Source organism: Letharia lupina, assembly GCF_014066315.1.
Source record: "Letharia lupina isolate WasteWater1 chromosome Unknown contig_11, whole genome shotgun sequence".
In the NCBI taxonomy this organism is placed as follows: Eukaryota; Fungi; Ascomycota; class Lecanoromycetes; order Lecanorales; family Parmeliaceae; genus Letharia; species Letharia lupina.
The window spans coordinates 543,994-558,256 of record NW_023502980.1 but is presented as its reverse complement, the minus strand read 5'-3'; the positions used below and the strand labels follow the sequence as shown (position 1 = coordinate 558,256).

The window sequence follows — 14,263 nt, the reverse complement described above, 5'->3', positions numbered from 1 at the left end:
GCATTATTACCATGCGGTCTCAGAGTCCAACCTAGGCAAGCCACATTTCACAGTACGAAATACCGCTATTGTTGCTCAAAAGCCACTCAGCAACAGAACAGGGTGTCCATATCTGCCGAGTGGTCGATATTATTGCCCATCCCGCTATCAAAATCCACTGCCTCGAAATGGTCTTCTGCTCCGCTTGACTACATAAAACGTCAGTGCTCCCTTCCCTGCCTCGTGTCGAATTGTATGTCGTGCAATGCTTCAAATGGAGGTCATTCGCGGTTGCCTGTACATCGGAAATGATGATCATGCGGAGATCGTGCGGAGATTGCAATGATCGTAGAGAAGATGAGGCTCCTTCTAATGAAATGCCCATCTTAATCCTCGCTCTGAAACAGCATGACTTCGGATCATGATGACGAACATTGGGCTTCAACATCGCTAAACGCAGACCTCGAATCTGTGGAAACGGCTTTTTGGTCTTGCGTCAGCATCAATACTGACCTGACAAGTAGATCTCGATCTTTTCATTTCCTATCCTAGGGGGTCTTGCAGTGAGACTATGATTGATGCCATCTCCTTTTTCAGGGATCATGTAATCTTGGACGGTCAAAGCGCTCCATTTTCCTGAATGAATGCTCACATTCTCGGTACTCTCGATCTGGAGTCTTGTTCTATGTTGGCATCATCCTTGGGTGTAAGAGCCACTCGGCGAGGGTGGCAACTTTCCGGAGCGTAAGCCCAGCCCTTGCCACGCTCGTCTTAGATTCATGGTTCTGAATCTTGTTGACTCGGCAATGAGGGCAATAGGAGGACTGTGGCACTATTCTCCTGGACTGCGAATCCCCCGTCCGATTGTCTCATTCAGTACTATTATCGTTTTATGATCGTGACTGCAACTATGAGAATGAGACACGGATGGCTCTTTTGGACACTTACTGATATCCTCATCGGCAAGCTCGTGGGATAGACCCACCCTCTGCGGTTGATGCTTCACCGACTGTCCATACACGATCGCGTGCTTGAACTGCTCCACGATAGTCTTGTGAATAGCATTGCACTGACTTGTTATCAGCACAGACCGATGAACAAGACAGCATCACCTACAAAATCCTCGACGCTACAAGCGTTCTTCCTCAATACGACAGGCGTGTTATAGTCCGGAGACTTGCCCTTCGGCTTCGTATAGATACGCCGGAGCTGAAGCTTCTCCCACATTTGCTGCAACAGCTCGTCGACATTCCAGCCGTGCTCAGCGCTGATGGGACACGCGTTGGGGATCCTGTATATTAGGTCGAGCTCCTCGATCGATATGGAGTCGATCTTGTTGAGGGCATATATTACAGGGATATAGCTCCTGCTCTTCGCCTCCAAAATATCAATCAGGTCATCGATCTCGGCATCGCAGCGAATGGCAATATCAGCGGATGAGATCTTGTACTCGCCCATCACTGCCTTGATTTCCTACCCGACAACGTCAGCTTGGCTCTATCAGCGTGCGAAGGAAGAGCAACCTCATGGCTGATATGGGTCAACGGGACCGTGTTCGTGATGCTGACGCCACCCTTGTCTTTCTTCTTGAAGACAATGTTTGGCGGATCCTTGTTGATTCGGATACCGAAACCCTCGAGCTCGTTCTCGATGACTCTTTTGTCAGTGAGGGGTTTGTTGACGTCGAGGACAATGAAAATAAGATGGCACGTCTTGGCAACAGCAATGACCTGACGACCTCGACCTTTGCCATCCTTGGCTCCTTGGATGATACCCGGTAGATCGAGCATTTGAATAGCAGCGCCGTTGTATTGGACTTGGCCAGGTACAGTGGTCAGGGTAGTGAACTCGTATGCAGCCGCTGCAGAAGCGTTAGCATGCCCGCACTCCCTTCATCTCGCAGCACGCCCGACCTTCTGAAAATTGCCCCGTCAATTTACTCATGAGCGTACTCTTGCCAACGGATGGAAAGCCTATAAACCCAACACTAGCAACGCCCGTCCGGGCAACGTCGAATCCAGCTGTCAGCAGTTAGAACCGTGCTTCCTCTTCAGACCTTTGGTGTTCCTTACAGCCTCCACCACCTCCGCTGGACTGTGGTGTAAGAAGCTCCCGCTTTAGTTTGGCGAGCTTGGCCTTCAGTTGACCCAAATGGTAGCTCGTAGCCTTGTTCTTTTGCGTCTTGGCCATCTCGGCCTCGATGTCCTTGATCTGTGCAAGAGCCTGTTAGCAAAGGGGCTCGCCTTCTCACAAAAATGAGATGCACCTTATCCACAGTGGTCGCCATTTTGAGTATCTGCTGCAAGTAATACTTCTCTACGAATCTTCTCGAAAAAGTCTGGAGAAGGTTGAAGAATGTGGGGTGGGGGGGGTAAACTATGTCCGCTGCCAAGAGCCGAATAGTTAGCCTTGCTGAAAACCCCGAAGTTCATCCATCAGACTTGTTCTCCTGGTCACTTTAGTTGTGACTCTAGCTCGACGTTCTAACGGCGACCAACCACGATAGCCAATGAGCCTACTTGCTGGGGCGAGCTAAGGATCATCATGGATGCAGACCTCTGATTTAATACTTACCTTACAAGCGTTATAAGTCGGGAATCACAAAGTTCACAACATGGCTTATTGAAGCTGTACAGAATTGTGGGCAAAGTCTCCTTAACATGGCCAAGAAGAAGGCGGGTAAAGCCGCTGTGAACGCCTCGGCCTAGACAGAAGAGAGTATGTACCTTATACCAATCCGAGACTCTATTAACTAGCAGAGATCGTTGTCAAGTCTACAAAGCAAACGATCCAGGCGCCCTCTAACATTCTTGCTCTTCTTGATAATGTCATCTCACTTCGCAAGGAGTATTCCCACTGGGTGGATCAAGGAGCTGGGGTATCACGGGCCTAGAATGGAAGCCACCTTCATTTTGTCAACGTCCTTCAGCAAGTCAAAGACATCCTACGCCAACAAGACCGTGAAGTGCCAAAAGAGAAGCGCGATGAAAAGGAGAACAGAGATCCAAAGGGAAAGGTAGCAGCCAAAATCTTCGAAGCCTTGAGCCTCGAAGAGCCCAACGATGCGGTCGACAGCCCGAGTCCATCATTGTCGGTATCCATCACACCAAGGCATCTCTCTACGATGAGGTTCTGTTTTCATCCATTGTATTTTTCTGAGATCTCGAAGCAATTTTTGAAGTCATACGCAAGACATGGTCAGAGTACCGAGCAGTGCGCACGGATTTTTCTTCTGCTTCGTTATTGACTAATATGGCTATCTACATGGTTCAGTGTAGCACAAAAGAGCACCTAGATTCGATCAAGCATTGGCCTGATGCCCCTGACGAAATGGACTTCATCTACTGCTTTCAGGCGCCTATCTGCGAGGAAGGTATCACGGATCGCGAAATCCAGGGAACTATATTCACATGAAGACTTACGAGCAAACCTAGAGAATCAGTTGGCCTGTTTCCTGTTTTCCTGAAGAGGATTTGTACAGTCTCTAGGCCCGTAAGATGATTTGGTACGGGTACGATACCTGAGACTGGAGCAGAGCGCGCGAGGAGATGTTGGCGAAAGACAAGCTCGAAGAGGACCGAAGATTCATCAGCCTTGCGTGCTCGGTGTCGTCTGTGTTCAACAAGGTTATAACAATCCAGCCTTCGACGACGCACGAGATCACCCGCTACTTCAGAGACTTTGAGACCAATCAACACATCTCATTGTGGCTTGTGTTTGCTATCCAGCTTATGGTGGATATCAAGTGGCTTCTGTGAGCACACATGCATCACGGACTTCAGGATCTCACCGCCGCAAGTAGTCAGGGGACGGATACTGTTTGGCAATACCTCCGAGAATCGAGTACGTTATACTTTCCGAGGCCATTCTTCCCCATTCATGCTGTTTTGTGGGCCATCAGACATGTTTCAAGATTTCTCTGCTCCTAAAGACATGTCTCGCGACTTAGAATTCCTCCCGAAAGAGTTTTGCTGCCTCAGATATCATCAAGGAAGTGTCATAGTCGACGAGAGGGCTGGCACCAGAAACAAAACGGTGGGACTGTGACATTCGTTAGCCTCGTGAACGACTGGGTCAAAAACATTTCATTACGAAGACGGTCAAAAAGCTATCGAAATAAACGCCCAAGACGAAGGAATTGATGTGCCACCATTCTACCTACTCAAACATCATACCATCCTTTGCGGCTTACTGACTTACTGAAGTGAAATCGAAAGTCGATAGTTGGGGGTCGCCCTTGCAATGACCTACAAGACCATATTGTCAACCGCCCACCTATACAACGCAGCAAGGAAGTCCAACCTTCTACCGGTAGCGTGGCGGGACATGGAGTACTTGATCTCGGTCCACAACCCACCAACTCTTTTCGTTGAGGGCCTACCCACCACACCTGAAGACTGCTTGAAGTGGTTCCGTCTCACATCTGGAATCAGCGTCTCGAAGTTGCCCCCAATAAAAGATCCAGCAGGCTTTACATAGCCAAAGAAATTGTAAGCGAAAGGAATACTGAGAGGATTTACCCTCTGTACAGCCATTTTCGTGGACAGTACTGTCAATTGGACACCCATGCCAATCTCGCGGTCGATAATCTGGATGCAGTCATCACCTCCGCAGCCACCAAGATTGGGAGTGGCGATCCTTTTGCACTGATCTGCGAACAGTGGGCCAAAACCAAGAAGATCACCTTAGCGCAGCTTCTCTCCGTGCTCTGGCATGCGCTTTGAGATGATGAGCTGCAAAAGCATCTCGATTATGTGTCCATGCACACGCGTCGCGCCACTCTCCTCAAAGATCTGTTAAGTGTCTCCATGGCAGAGTGTCCAACCATACAGTCTGCTTCAGGTGAAAATTTAGAGTTGCTCAAACAGTCAGAAATACAAGTGATGCCAGTTGAATTTTTTACAGCATTCCAATATGCCAGAGGCTGACCCTGCATATATCTGTATTGCCGATGTAGTGTTCAAGAGTGACCTTGCTGCATCTGTTGTGGTGAAAACATTCAGTCATGGAGGACAGGTCCAGCTGAAGACCCACGCCTCGCGGAAGCCAATGGTAGAAAAATTGGAAGATGGTTGCGCTCGCGTTGACGTTGCTGAGAGCTGGTTCTTGCGGAAGTTTCGTGGCATTTCGCTGGAAATGGTAGCTACGAGTGAGGCAATGAAAGATTGTATGGCTCGAGAAAGGTGCCACGGAGGTTGAGCGAGGCTTGTCTCTATGCGCAATGCATGCCCGGAGCACCCTCGCGACCGCTGGAAATACCTCGAGTGATGCAGCCACCACTTCTTGTTCCCTTCATTCATCAAGAATGCTGCAGGCTTCATGGCTGATGGCCGATGTTCCAAGGCAAAAGGCTCAGGTGCTCATCACTCGCTGTGCTCGCTAGATTACGGATATCAATAGGCTTTGACTAGCACATGCTCAACCGACGAGTTTCTATGCTTCATTGTGCATTTGGAGTGCGGATGTCAGTGTTCGCTGTACCATATGCGCCCCCACAAATGCGACTGGTCTTCTTATTATGACATATCTGGAGCGGCTCGCCAGAGGGAGAGCCCTGCCTCTTCTGGTGGAGCGCGAAAACCAACCGCCTCGGGAACAATTCTGCCGTCGCACTTCACCTGATGCATGGCACTGTCCCGCGTCCTCCATTTCTCTTTAAATACTAATCAAGCGCAAAAGTTCTTGCCAAGTTCTCATCTGCACCATTCCCTACGTCTCGAATGTGCTGTAACCTGATTTCTAAAGCTTCAATTTTCAGCCGCGTGTCCACCTGTTTTGCCGACAAAGTCTCTTATCAATTTGTTCCAATTATGTTACCAACCTATTTGAAAATGCCGCCAATACTAAAACCTTTGCAAACTTCAATAAACCGTCAACCTCTGCTATGGACGTTTTCATCGTGCTCCTAACTCTCCTCTGGCTCCGAAACCTTCCAACAGGCTCGGCAGCCCCAGCTTCAGCAAACACGACCGCTGAATCATTTACCTTACAAATTCACAGGCATCCTCAACCCTCCAGCGACCTTCGACCTGATGCCGTAGAGATCGTCGACTACCCGATCCCCGGCACGACGTAAGCACCACACGTAACCACGTGAGGAACCTACGTAGCAAACGACTGACAAGACCGCAGCACCACCATCCACTTCATCCTCGGTCCCCCCCTCCCTCCGGCCGTCATGTCCGTCACCATCCTCTCGGCTTACGACCACATCACTTCCACCATCGCCTCCACAGGCGACTGCGTGCTCCCGGCATCCCAGGACCCGTTCGTGTACAACCAGGGCTACGGCGCTTTCATCGCGGCCCGCTCGGCCCAAGGGCGGCATCTGACCTGGAGCTTCCTGGAAGGCGCCGCGGCGGGGCTGTACAATGGGCTCTACCTGAGGGGTAGGTATAGAGCGAGCGAGTTCCGGATCTGGGATGGAGTGGTGGGCTTGGTCGGGGTTGGGGAGATGGGGGCTGATGCGGTGCACGCTGGTGGAGGGAGGAATGGGACGGTCCGGTGGACGAGGAATGGGACGACGAAGGGAGTGGTTGAGATTGTGAAATGATGGTCTCGATCTCCGTACTCGAAACGCCTATGGAAAGAACGACTTCGAGAGCATCCACGCAACTCATTGTCCTTGGGAAGTGGTGCCCTGGGAAACGTGGTATGAATGGGGTTTTCGTCCTTAAAAAGATCCCCAAGCTTGCTGCCTGAGCTTTTTTGCATATTTGGGATGGGTTCGAGGATGGAGGTTTTCATTTTTGTTAGTGATTGAACTCCTATCGCCGAGTTGAGCGACTAGTGAGTATTACATACATTTGCCAGGACGCGAGAAAGAGGCAACGCATTGAGTACACGAGTAAGTGATGTGATCCTCGAATTGTATCATCTTTTGCGAATACGCATGGGCCAGCTATATAGTGCAGCTGCCTCATACAGTCATCATATACCATAAGCTACTTCCTGCTGACAGGCTTGGCATAAAACGCAAACCGTTTCCTCCAAGCGACAAGCCAAGCTCCCATCTCAAGAATTTTGTTTATGTAGCCAGGAGATAGAGCAAGATTCCAATATCGATGTTTGACTGTAGGGAATGTAAAGAATGGGTAACTCTTCATGTCCAGCGTGCCTACTGTACCTACCCGTGCTACCTAATTATTGACAGCATCAAGGCATTATCCCCGAGATTGGCAACGGGTACTCGTATATACCCGGAAGTGCCCGATACCTGGTAATGCACGGTCTTAAATCCGACGAATCCGGGGGTGAGTTTTGGGGGATACCCTCCCGAAAACTCACCCCGGGCTTACCGCGGCGTAGGGCTTACAGGATTCAGATAGATTTTATTACACTAATATACAGCGTTATCAATACAACTGCGATTTACAAGATTCTTGAAGCTCTAGAAACCTTATCTCACATTCTATCATTTAATTTTTTGGGTTTTTTATAAGTGGATTTTAGACCATGCATTATCAGGTATCGGGCACTTCCGGGTATATACGAGTACTCGTATTCACTAGGGTTTGCAGTCTACTAGGATTTACATTCTCTAAAACTTAATCTTTATAATTCATTATTCTATAACATAATGATAAAAGACTTGAAAAAAACCCTACGAGAATATAAAATACAATTTTTATAGTTTTAAGAGTTTTTAAAATAGAGGTAATAATAATTAATTTATATAATAGCGTAATAAACTTTAATAATTATATCTCAATATACTATTATATAACTTTATCAATCTAAGCTCGACTATAGAAAAAATTAAAATTCTAATAATTATATTTTGTATATTTTGTATTTTTTTTTCTAGTTTTTAATTATATTGTTGTGAAATAATAAATTATAGGAATTAGGTTTTAAAGATTGCAAATCCTAGTGAATACGAGTACCCGCGGCTCTTGCCTGTTGGAAACCCTGCTGCTAATCTCCCCCTTCCATCCTGCACAGCGCATCTGCTGGCTGGAACCTATATTATGCACATAGGCGCACCAATGCACTTTACTCGCAAATGATCAGTGATATAATAACAGAGTTACTCCTGGTCCTTTCATAGCACTATTGCAGCGCTATTCCAATCTGCCGAGCTGCTGAACTGCATTATCGACAGATTGTACGACTTCAACATGACTGATATCATCAAGAGCGCCGAAAAGCCCTCAACGAACGCACAAGGTCGAAAGCTTGATGGATTCCAAAGCCTCGTCCAGGAGCTCAGCGGGTACATGGATACAGCACAAAGTTTAGCTTTCTCGGAAATCTGCGATCCGAACGCCGTAATCCAACGGATGGAAGAGTATCGCTCAGAACGTTTGGATTGGGCGAAATACGCTCATGGGGATGGGGGTCTGTGTTTCACGAGGAACATGGTTGAACGCGGTGCCGGCAAGTGTAACATCGTACGTTGGCACGTGGGATGACAGGCGTAGCAGATCTGACTATGATGTTGCAGCTCATTTTAGTCTGGACTCCAGGCAAGGAAAGCCCGGTACATGATCATACTGGTTCACATTGCGTGATGAAAATCCTTCAAGGATCATTGAAAGAGACACAATACAAGTGGCCAGAGCGAAAGGTGACCGAAGAACGGCAGCATTCGCCTCTGCAGGTTCAAAAATCAACACTGTTGAGTCGAGATGATGTGGCCTATATCTCGGACAATGTCAGTCGTGTCGGCTGGGAACATTCTGATGAAGCCGGCTGATACAGGATATAGCACGGGCTTCACAAAATCATGAATCCTGACCCCGAGGAATATGCCGTATCTCTGCATCGTAAGTCCAGACGCTGTGCTTTTTGCACTTGTGTGCGGAGCTGACACGCCAAGTGTATGCTCCCCCGAACGCTGCGACAGAAGGGTGTCAGGTCTTTGATGAGGAGACAGGAAGAGCGAAGCATGTGATCCAGTATGACCTTTATTCCGAGATGGGTCAAAGGCTGAAGTGAGGGAAAACATGCGGACAAAGTGTAATGGGGCCTTGAGTGTAGAGCAAGCTGAGATTCTCAGGATATTGTTGGACCTTGGAGTGGTGTTGCGAAACAGAGTGACCATTCGACACACGTCTGTTCCGTTGTTCTAGCGGGACTGTTCATTGCTCTGGAATGCATTAAATACCTAATGTCCAATTAGGTTGTACCGACTTGACTGCAACTTCTTGTCCGGCTGTTCCAATTCTCCATTCGACTGGCAAGAATTCAGATCTAGCGGGGAGTCATTCTCGCTTGGTGCTTGATACCAGGAGAGCATTCGATGCCGAAGATCCTATGCATTCCACTTTATGTTCCGAATGCTATTCAAATGCCCTGCTCCTCGCACATCCTATTGAGATCTCGGATTTTTCTTAGAGCTTCCTCTTCCCAGGCCCGATTGAAAGCCACGCGTGGTGCCTTGGGGAATTTCGAGGCCAATCCTAGCTGCAAGAGCTTGGGCTTGGGCTTCTGGTTCGGTGTGCGCTGTCTGAGTCCAGTATTGGAGAGAGTCGTGCATTTCGGGTATCCCGGTCGAACAGGAAGTGACTGCCCGCGTAAGAAGATCGAGGCGTGATGTTAGTAATGATTTTGTCGTAGGAGTGTTAGAGTGCTGCGATCCAGCTTGTATTGGCAAAGTAAAGGGGGAGCAGCCCCTCAGTTTCATGCTAAAAACTCGGCAAAAGTTGCCGCCCCCATTCCGCCAGAGGCAAGTCCCCAAAGAATTGCGACCGGAGAATCTCAACAATCAATTGCAAACATCACAACCTCAAAGCAGCCTTGAAAGGAACAACTTCCATAGTCGCCAAACCCATTCGAAGCTAGGATCGAAGAAAAGATTACTGTCGGTTGAGCGTATCGATAGCCTCACGTTGGAAAGGGAAAACCGGTTGGTTGCTTGTCTGCGCATAGGACAAGGCAACAGGGACTCGAAGGCACAACGGCCCAACATGAGATTCATTCTGGCGAGATACAGAGAGAGATCGATATGAACGATGATCCATTGGCGATATCGAAGCCTGTTGACTCTGGTGAGGTTGTGACACAAACAGACCAGGCTGAGCAATCCCACAATGTAGCAGCGGCTCCAGCGGCTTTGGACCCTCGAGATAACGCACCGTCTCCTGTTATTGCACATATCAATGGAACGCCTATCAATCGCAGTAATGGAAATTCGGCAATGGACAAGAGCGATTCCGAAGCAGAGACGGTGGTTTTGTCTGGAAAAGAGGAGGGTGAGGAACAAATGACGAGGAAGGCTATCAAGCTGGAAGAGGCCAGCGTAGCAGATCCTGTAGCCAATGGGCCATCGGACAACCTCCCAACAATACGAGAAGACCAGCGTGAAGGACGTAGAGAAAACAATGGTCGTACGCCATCGTTGAAACGGAAAAGAACGATACCAACAAATGGGAGTGGTGATGTTCCAGATACCGGAAATTCGAGCAACCTCAGCTCTACCATTTCATCACCAGTTCAAGCAGTCCATTCCTCTAAGGCAACTGAAAGTGCGTCCGATCGATCGCGATCATCTCCTCCGTTTGAAGAGGTCGCTCCACAGCTGGAAGAACGGGTTAAGAAACAAAGGAGTGGGAGTGACAGCGGCCACAGTCGTCACCAAGCAGGGAAGAGTGATCGAGAAGCTGGACTGGCGAATTCACGAAAGCGACGCGAAACTCGAAGTGCAACACATTATGACGGACCCGCTCATCGATCTGAATCTCCACCTGCACGTAACAACCACAGGGCACAATCTATACAATCAACAATCTCTCACCCCAACGGCGTGACCAAGCGAAGAAAAGTCCCAGCGCCTTTACACGTGGAGCGTCGAAGAAAGGCCTCTGAAGATACTCACCCTGATTCTGATGATAGCAGCTCCGTTCACAGTCGTCATCACCTGCAGAAGATCACTTCCGCCGACGGCCACGCAATGTCACCAGCTAAGATGCCAATATCAAGTAAGAAGAACCGGGACCGGAGTGGGCGGACTTTACTTGCCAGGGCCTGTGCCCAGGATGCTTGTGAAGCAGAGAAATGGTTGAAGGAAAGACCGCAGGATATTGATGTTCCCGACAACGCCGGAAACACACCATTACAGATTGCCGCCCTCGAGGGAGATGTTGAGGTCGTCCAACTTCTCTTGAACGCTGGCTGCGACACCACTTCCAAGAATATCGACAAAGACACGCCTCTCATCGACGCGGTTGAGAACGGACATCTAGAGGTGGTAAGGCTACTGCTCAAGGCGGGACTGGACCCAAGACAAAAGAATGCGAAGGGACAAGAGCCTTTGGAATTGATCCCAGCCGAGGATGAGGAAGCGGAGGACATACGGGAAACCCTGATGGCAAGCAAAAGGGAGAAAGAATCTTTACGAAGACCCTCAGAGGACCACCACAGGCATAGTACGGGCTCAAGAGATGTTGAAATATCTTCGACGGGTGCTTCAGGTGCCAGTCCCACGAGGAGCCCACCTCCCCCGGCCCTAGGAGTAAGAAGAAGGACGGCAAGGAGCCAACCGACCGACGATGCACTTTTATGGGTCAACCCAACCCCAGAGAGACTTCGCGATGCCGCTGGAAAAGGAGATCTGACTATCGTGGATCACATTCTCAAGATGCGTCCCAAGGTCGACACTGAAGCGGTCCTTGCGGCAGCGCGAGGTGGACACGATGGGGTACTCAATTTGATGATGGCTATTGGGAACCTGGATCCGGACCCTGAACCTTTACGCTCAGGAGAGTATAAGCCTGCTTATAGCACTCCAATGTTGGCGGCGATTGGCCGGGGCAATATCAGCGTGATACAGTTGCTGTTGAGCCAGCCTGGCTTCGATCCAACTCGTCGGCGTTTTAGAGATCTTACATACTACGAGATATCGAAAGAGAGACAGGGCTCAGAATGGCAAGAAGAAAACGATATTCTGAAAGAGGCGTATGACAACTACAGACCAAATGGAGGCCGTAGAAGCAACAACAACTCGCCACGCAAGGTCCGCCCGAAGCGAGCCGACTCGAATAAGCATTCTTCTGAGCCGTCCTCTTCTCCGCGTGACTCGAGAAAGGTACGGAAGACTAAGCCTTCACCAGACGATGATCCAATGGAAGGGGTCAGAAAGGATTCTTCACACAAGGGAACAGGATCAAGACATCTGGGAGATGATCTCAAAAAGCAACAAGACTCAGCCATCGCGTCGGATCGAGACTCAGATGCTTTGGGACTTCCGAAGCCTAAGCACAAAGAGAGGAAATCAAATAGTGACATTGCACGTCCTGCAATCAATCGTGCAGACAGTCTAAAACCTAAGCGCAGATTGATGTCTGGCAACGATTTCAAGACTGATCAAGATCTAAAACAGAGGGCAAGTCAAGTTGCCGAAGCAAGGGATGATTCAACCAGACGCATTTCAGGTGACTCCATCTCAGGGCGACAGAGGAAGTCGAGTGACGCCTCCGAATCTACCGCGAAGATCAGCAAGGCATCGTCCGAAGAGCCGACAAATGTCAAGAGCGAACTTGGGAAGAAGCGTCATCGTATGAGTGTTAGCCCACGAGCCAGCAAGACCGATCTACCTGGGACGACAGAGGCGGTCAGAAAGAAGAAACGACGAGTTGACTCCCAAGGCAACGCAATCGACCAAGATCGTGATCGCTCATTTCGACCGGGGCCGGCGATGGTAGCAAACATGATCGCGAGCCCTACAGCTGGCCCATCTCCTACTGTGTCTCAAGGTACGGCGCCGGTAGCATTTATGGGTAGCAATACTGCTTCGCCTGTGACAAAATCTCCAATCGAGTCTAGAATACATTCCACACTTATCTCGCCTGTGAACAGTATAGATCAAGCGCTTTCACAACAACAACAACCAGATCTAGACGATATGCGAGCACAGAAACAAGTGGAAGAAGATATGTTGCGTCAAGAAAGGCTAGACCGTGAGCGTGAGCGCCAAGCTGCACAGGAAGAGGAGGAGCGACTTGAAGAAATAGAGTCTGAGAAGCGACGGCAGGCTGAAGCCGAGCTCGAACGGAAAGCTCGAGCTGAGGTGGAGGAAGCTGAACGAAAAGCCCGCGTTGCCCGGGATGAAGAGGACGCCCGCCTCGAGGCTCAACGTCAAGCTGAAGAGGACCAGCGACAACAACAAATGGAGCGAGAAGAGGAGGAGAACCGTATCGCCAAGAAGAAGCGGGACGATGAGATGCAGCAACGGAAAGTGGAGCAGGACCGATTACGCAAAGAAAATGAAGAACGTAAGCGCCGAGAGTTCGAAGAACGTGAGAGCAAACGTCGCATGCAAGCACAAGAGGAGGCTGAGCGACTTCGTCGACAATCCCTACCCAATGGCTTGAGGAGAGCCGCCGAGCTAAGTCCGGAGGATACAAGGACTGCGAAGGAGGTTGCCAAATGGCTACCGTTGCGGACAGTCACGACTCAGGAGCTGGATCCTGGTTGTGAGCCACAGATGGCGGAGGAGAGGTGGATTGCGAATATCCAGGCTGCGCCAATATTGGCCATCAAGGATCTGGAGCTTTCGCAATGTAAGTCTCGTATCTAATCTCACACTTGCAGCCAGCCTAATACACACCGCAGACACCGCTTGGACCCGCTTCCCTGCCACCATGAACCACCAAGGCTCCCTCTGGCGCCAATTACGCAATCCTATGTCCCAAGCTATCCCTCCCTCTCTTCTCTCCCCTACCGAAGTCTACAGCTTTGACGAAGAAACACGCCCTAAGTTCTTTGACCTGAAACACGTCTTCTGGATCAAGCTATCTGAGTTCATGGATATTGTACCGAGACATCAGCACCTCGCTGGCATAAAACTGGGTACAAGAGCAATGGTATTACATGAATTCCCATTCGGGAGAGGAGGTACATGGGATAGACCTGGTGTCAGTGGTGGAGAAGAGGTTGTGAAGCAGGAAGCGGCGGCGAGTCCGATTATGAACGGAAATATGACGAACGGGCATCGCTGAGGAAGAGGTATCGGTGAGGATGGATGAGGCGTGAAATGATGGTATGGGGAATGCTACGCTGGTACTACGCTTGCGTTGCTGGTTATGACGTACGTGTCAGCGTTGGATGGCTGTGGCTCCTGTGATACCGTATCGTTTATGTACATCATGCTCTCGCTTGAGCTCGGGCACGAGTGCTGTACATATTGCTCTATACCTTAGCCATGCTTTCTGAAGCTCTCTCGAATCCAATGCCGGTAATTGACGATTGCCATGATGACTTGCTTTCCCATTAGAAGAAGCCTTGTTCTTTCATAATCAGTGAAGAGTAACTAGGTCATGTCAAACTAGGTCCATCTGTAGGT

At 49.5% G+C, this 14,263-nt stretch overlaps 2 protein-coding genes across 2 annotated transcripts; one reads left to right on the top strand and one right to left on the bottom strand.

Annotated features, from left to right (window-relative positions):
* Positions 1 to 861: 861 nt before the first annotated feature.
* On the bottom strand, positions 862 to 2,266 carry HO133_000729 (uncharacterized protein; the record flags this gene model as incomplete). The annotated part of the gene is made up of 7 exons (XM_037291666.1): positions 862 to 881; positions 928 to 1,048; positions 1,096 to 1,452; positions 1,503 to 1,840; positions 1,893 to 2,000; positions 2,052 to 2,190; positions 2,246 to 2,266. 7 exons carry the CDS (start codon positions 2,264 to 2,266, stop codon positions 862 to 864), a joined length of 1,104 nt encoding a protein of 367 aa, XP_037152028.1.
* A 3,597-nt stretch (positions 2,267 to 5,863) lies between these two features.
* Positions 5,864 to 13,919, top strand: HO133_000728 (uncharacterized protein; the record flags this gene model as incomplete). Its single annotated transcript, XM_037291665.1, has 9 exons — positions 5,864 to 6,051; positions 6,112 to 6,523; positions 6,793 to 6,826; positions 8,041 to 8,372; positions 8,426 to 8,635; positions 8,690 to 8,747; positions 8,801 to 8,915; positions 9,853 to 13,481; positions 13,534 to 13,919. 9 exons carry the CDS (start codon positions 5,864 to 5,866, stop codon positions 13,917 to 13,919), a joined length of 5,364 nt encoding a protein of 1,787 aa, XP_037152027.1.
* Positions 13,920 to 14,263: the final 344 nt, after the last annotated feature.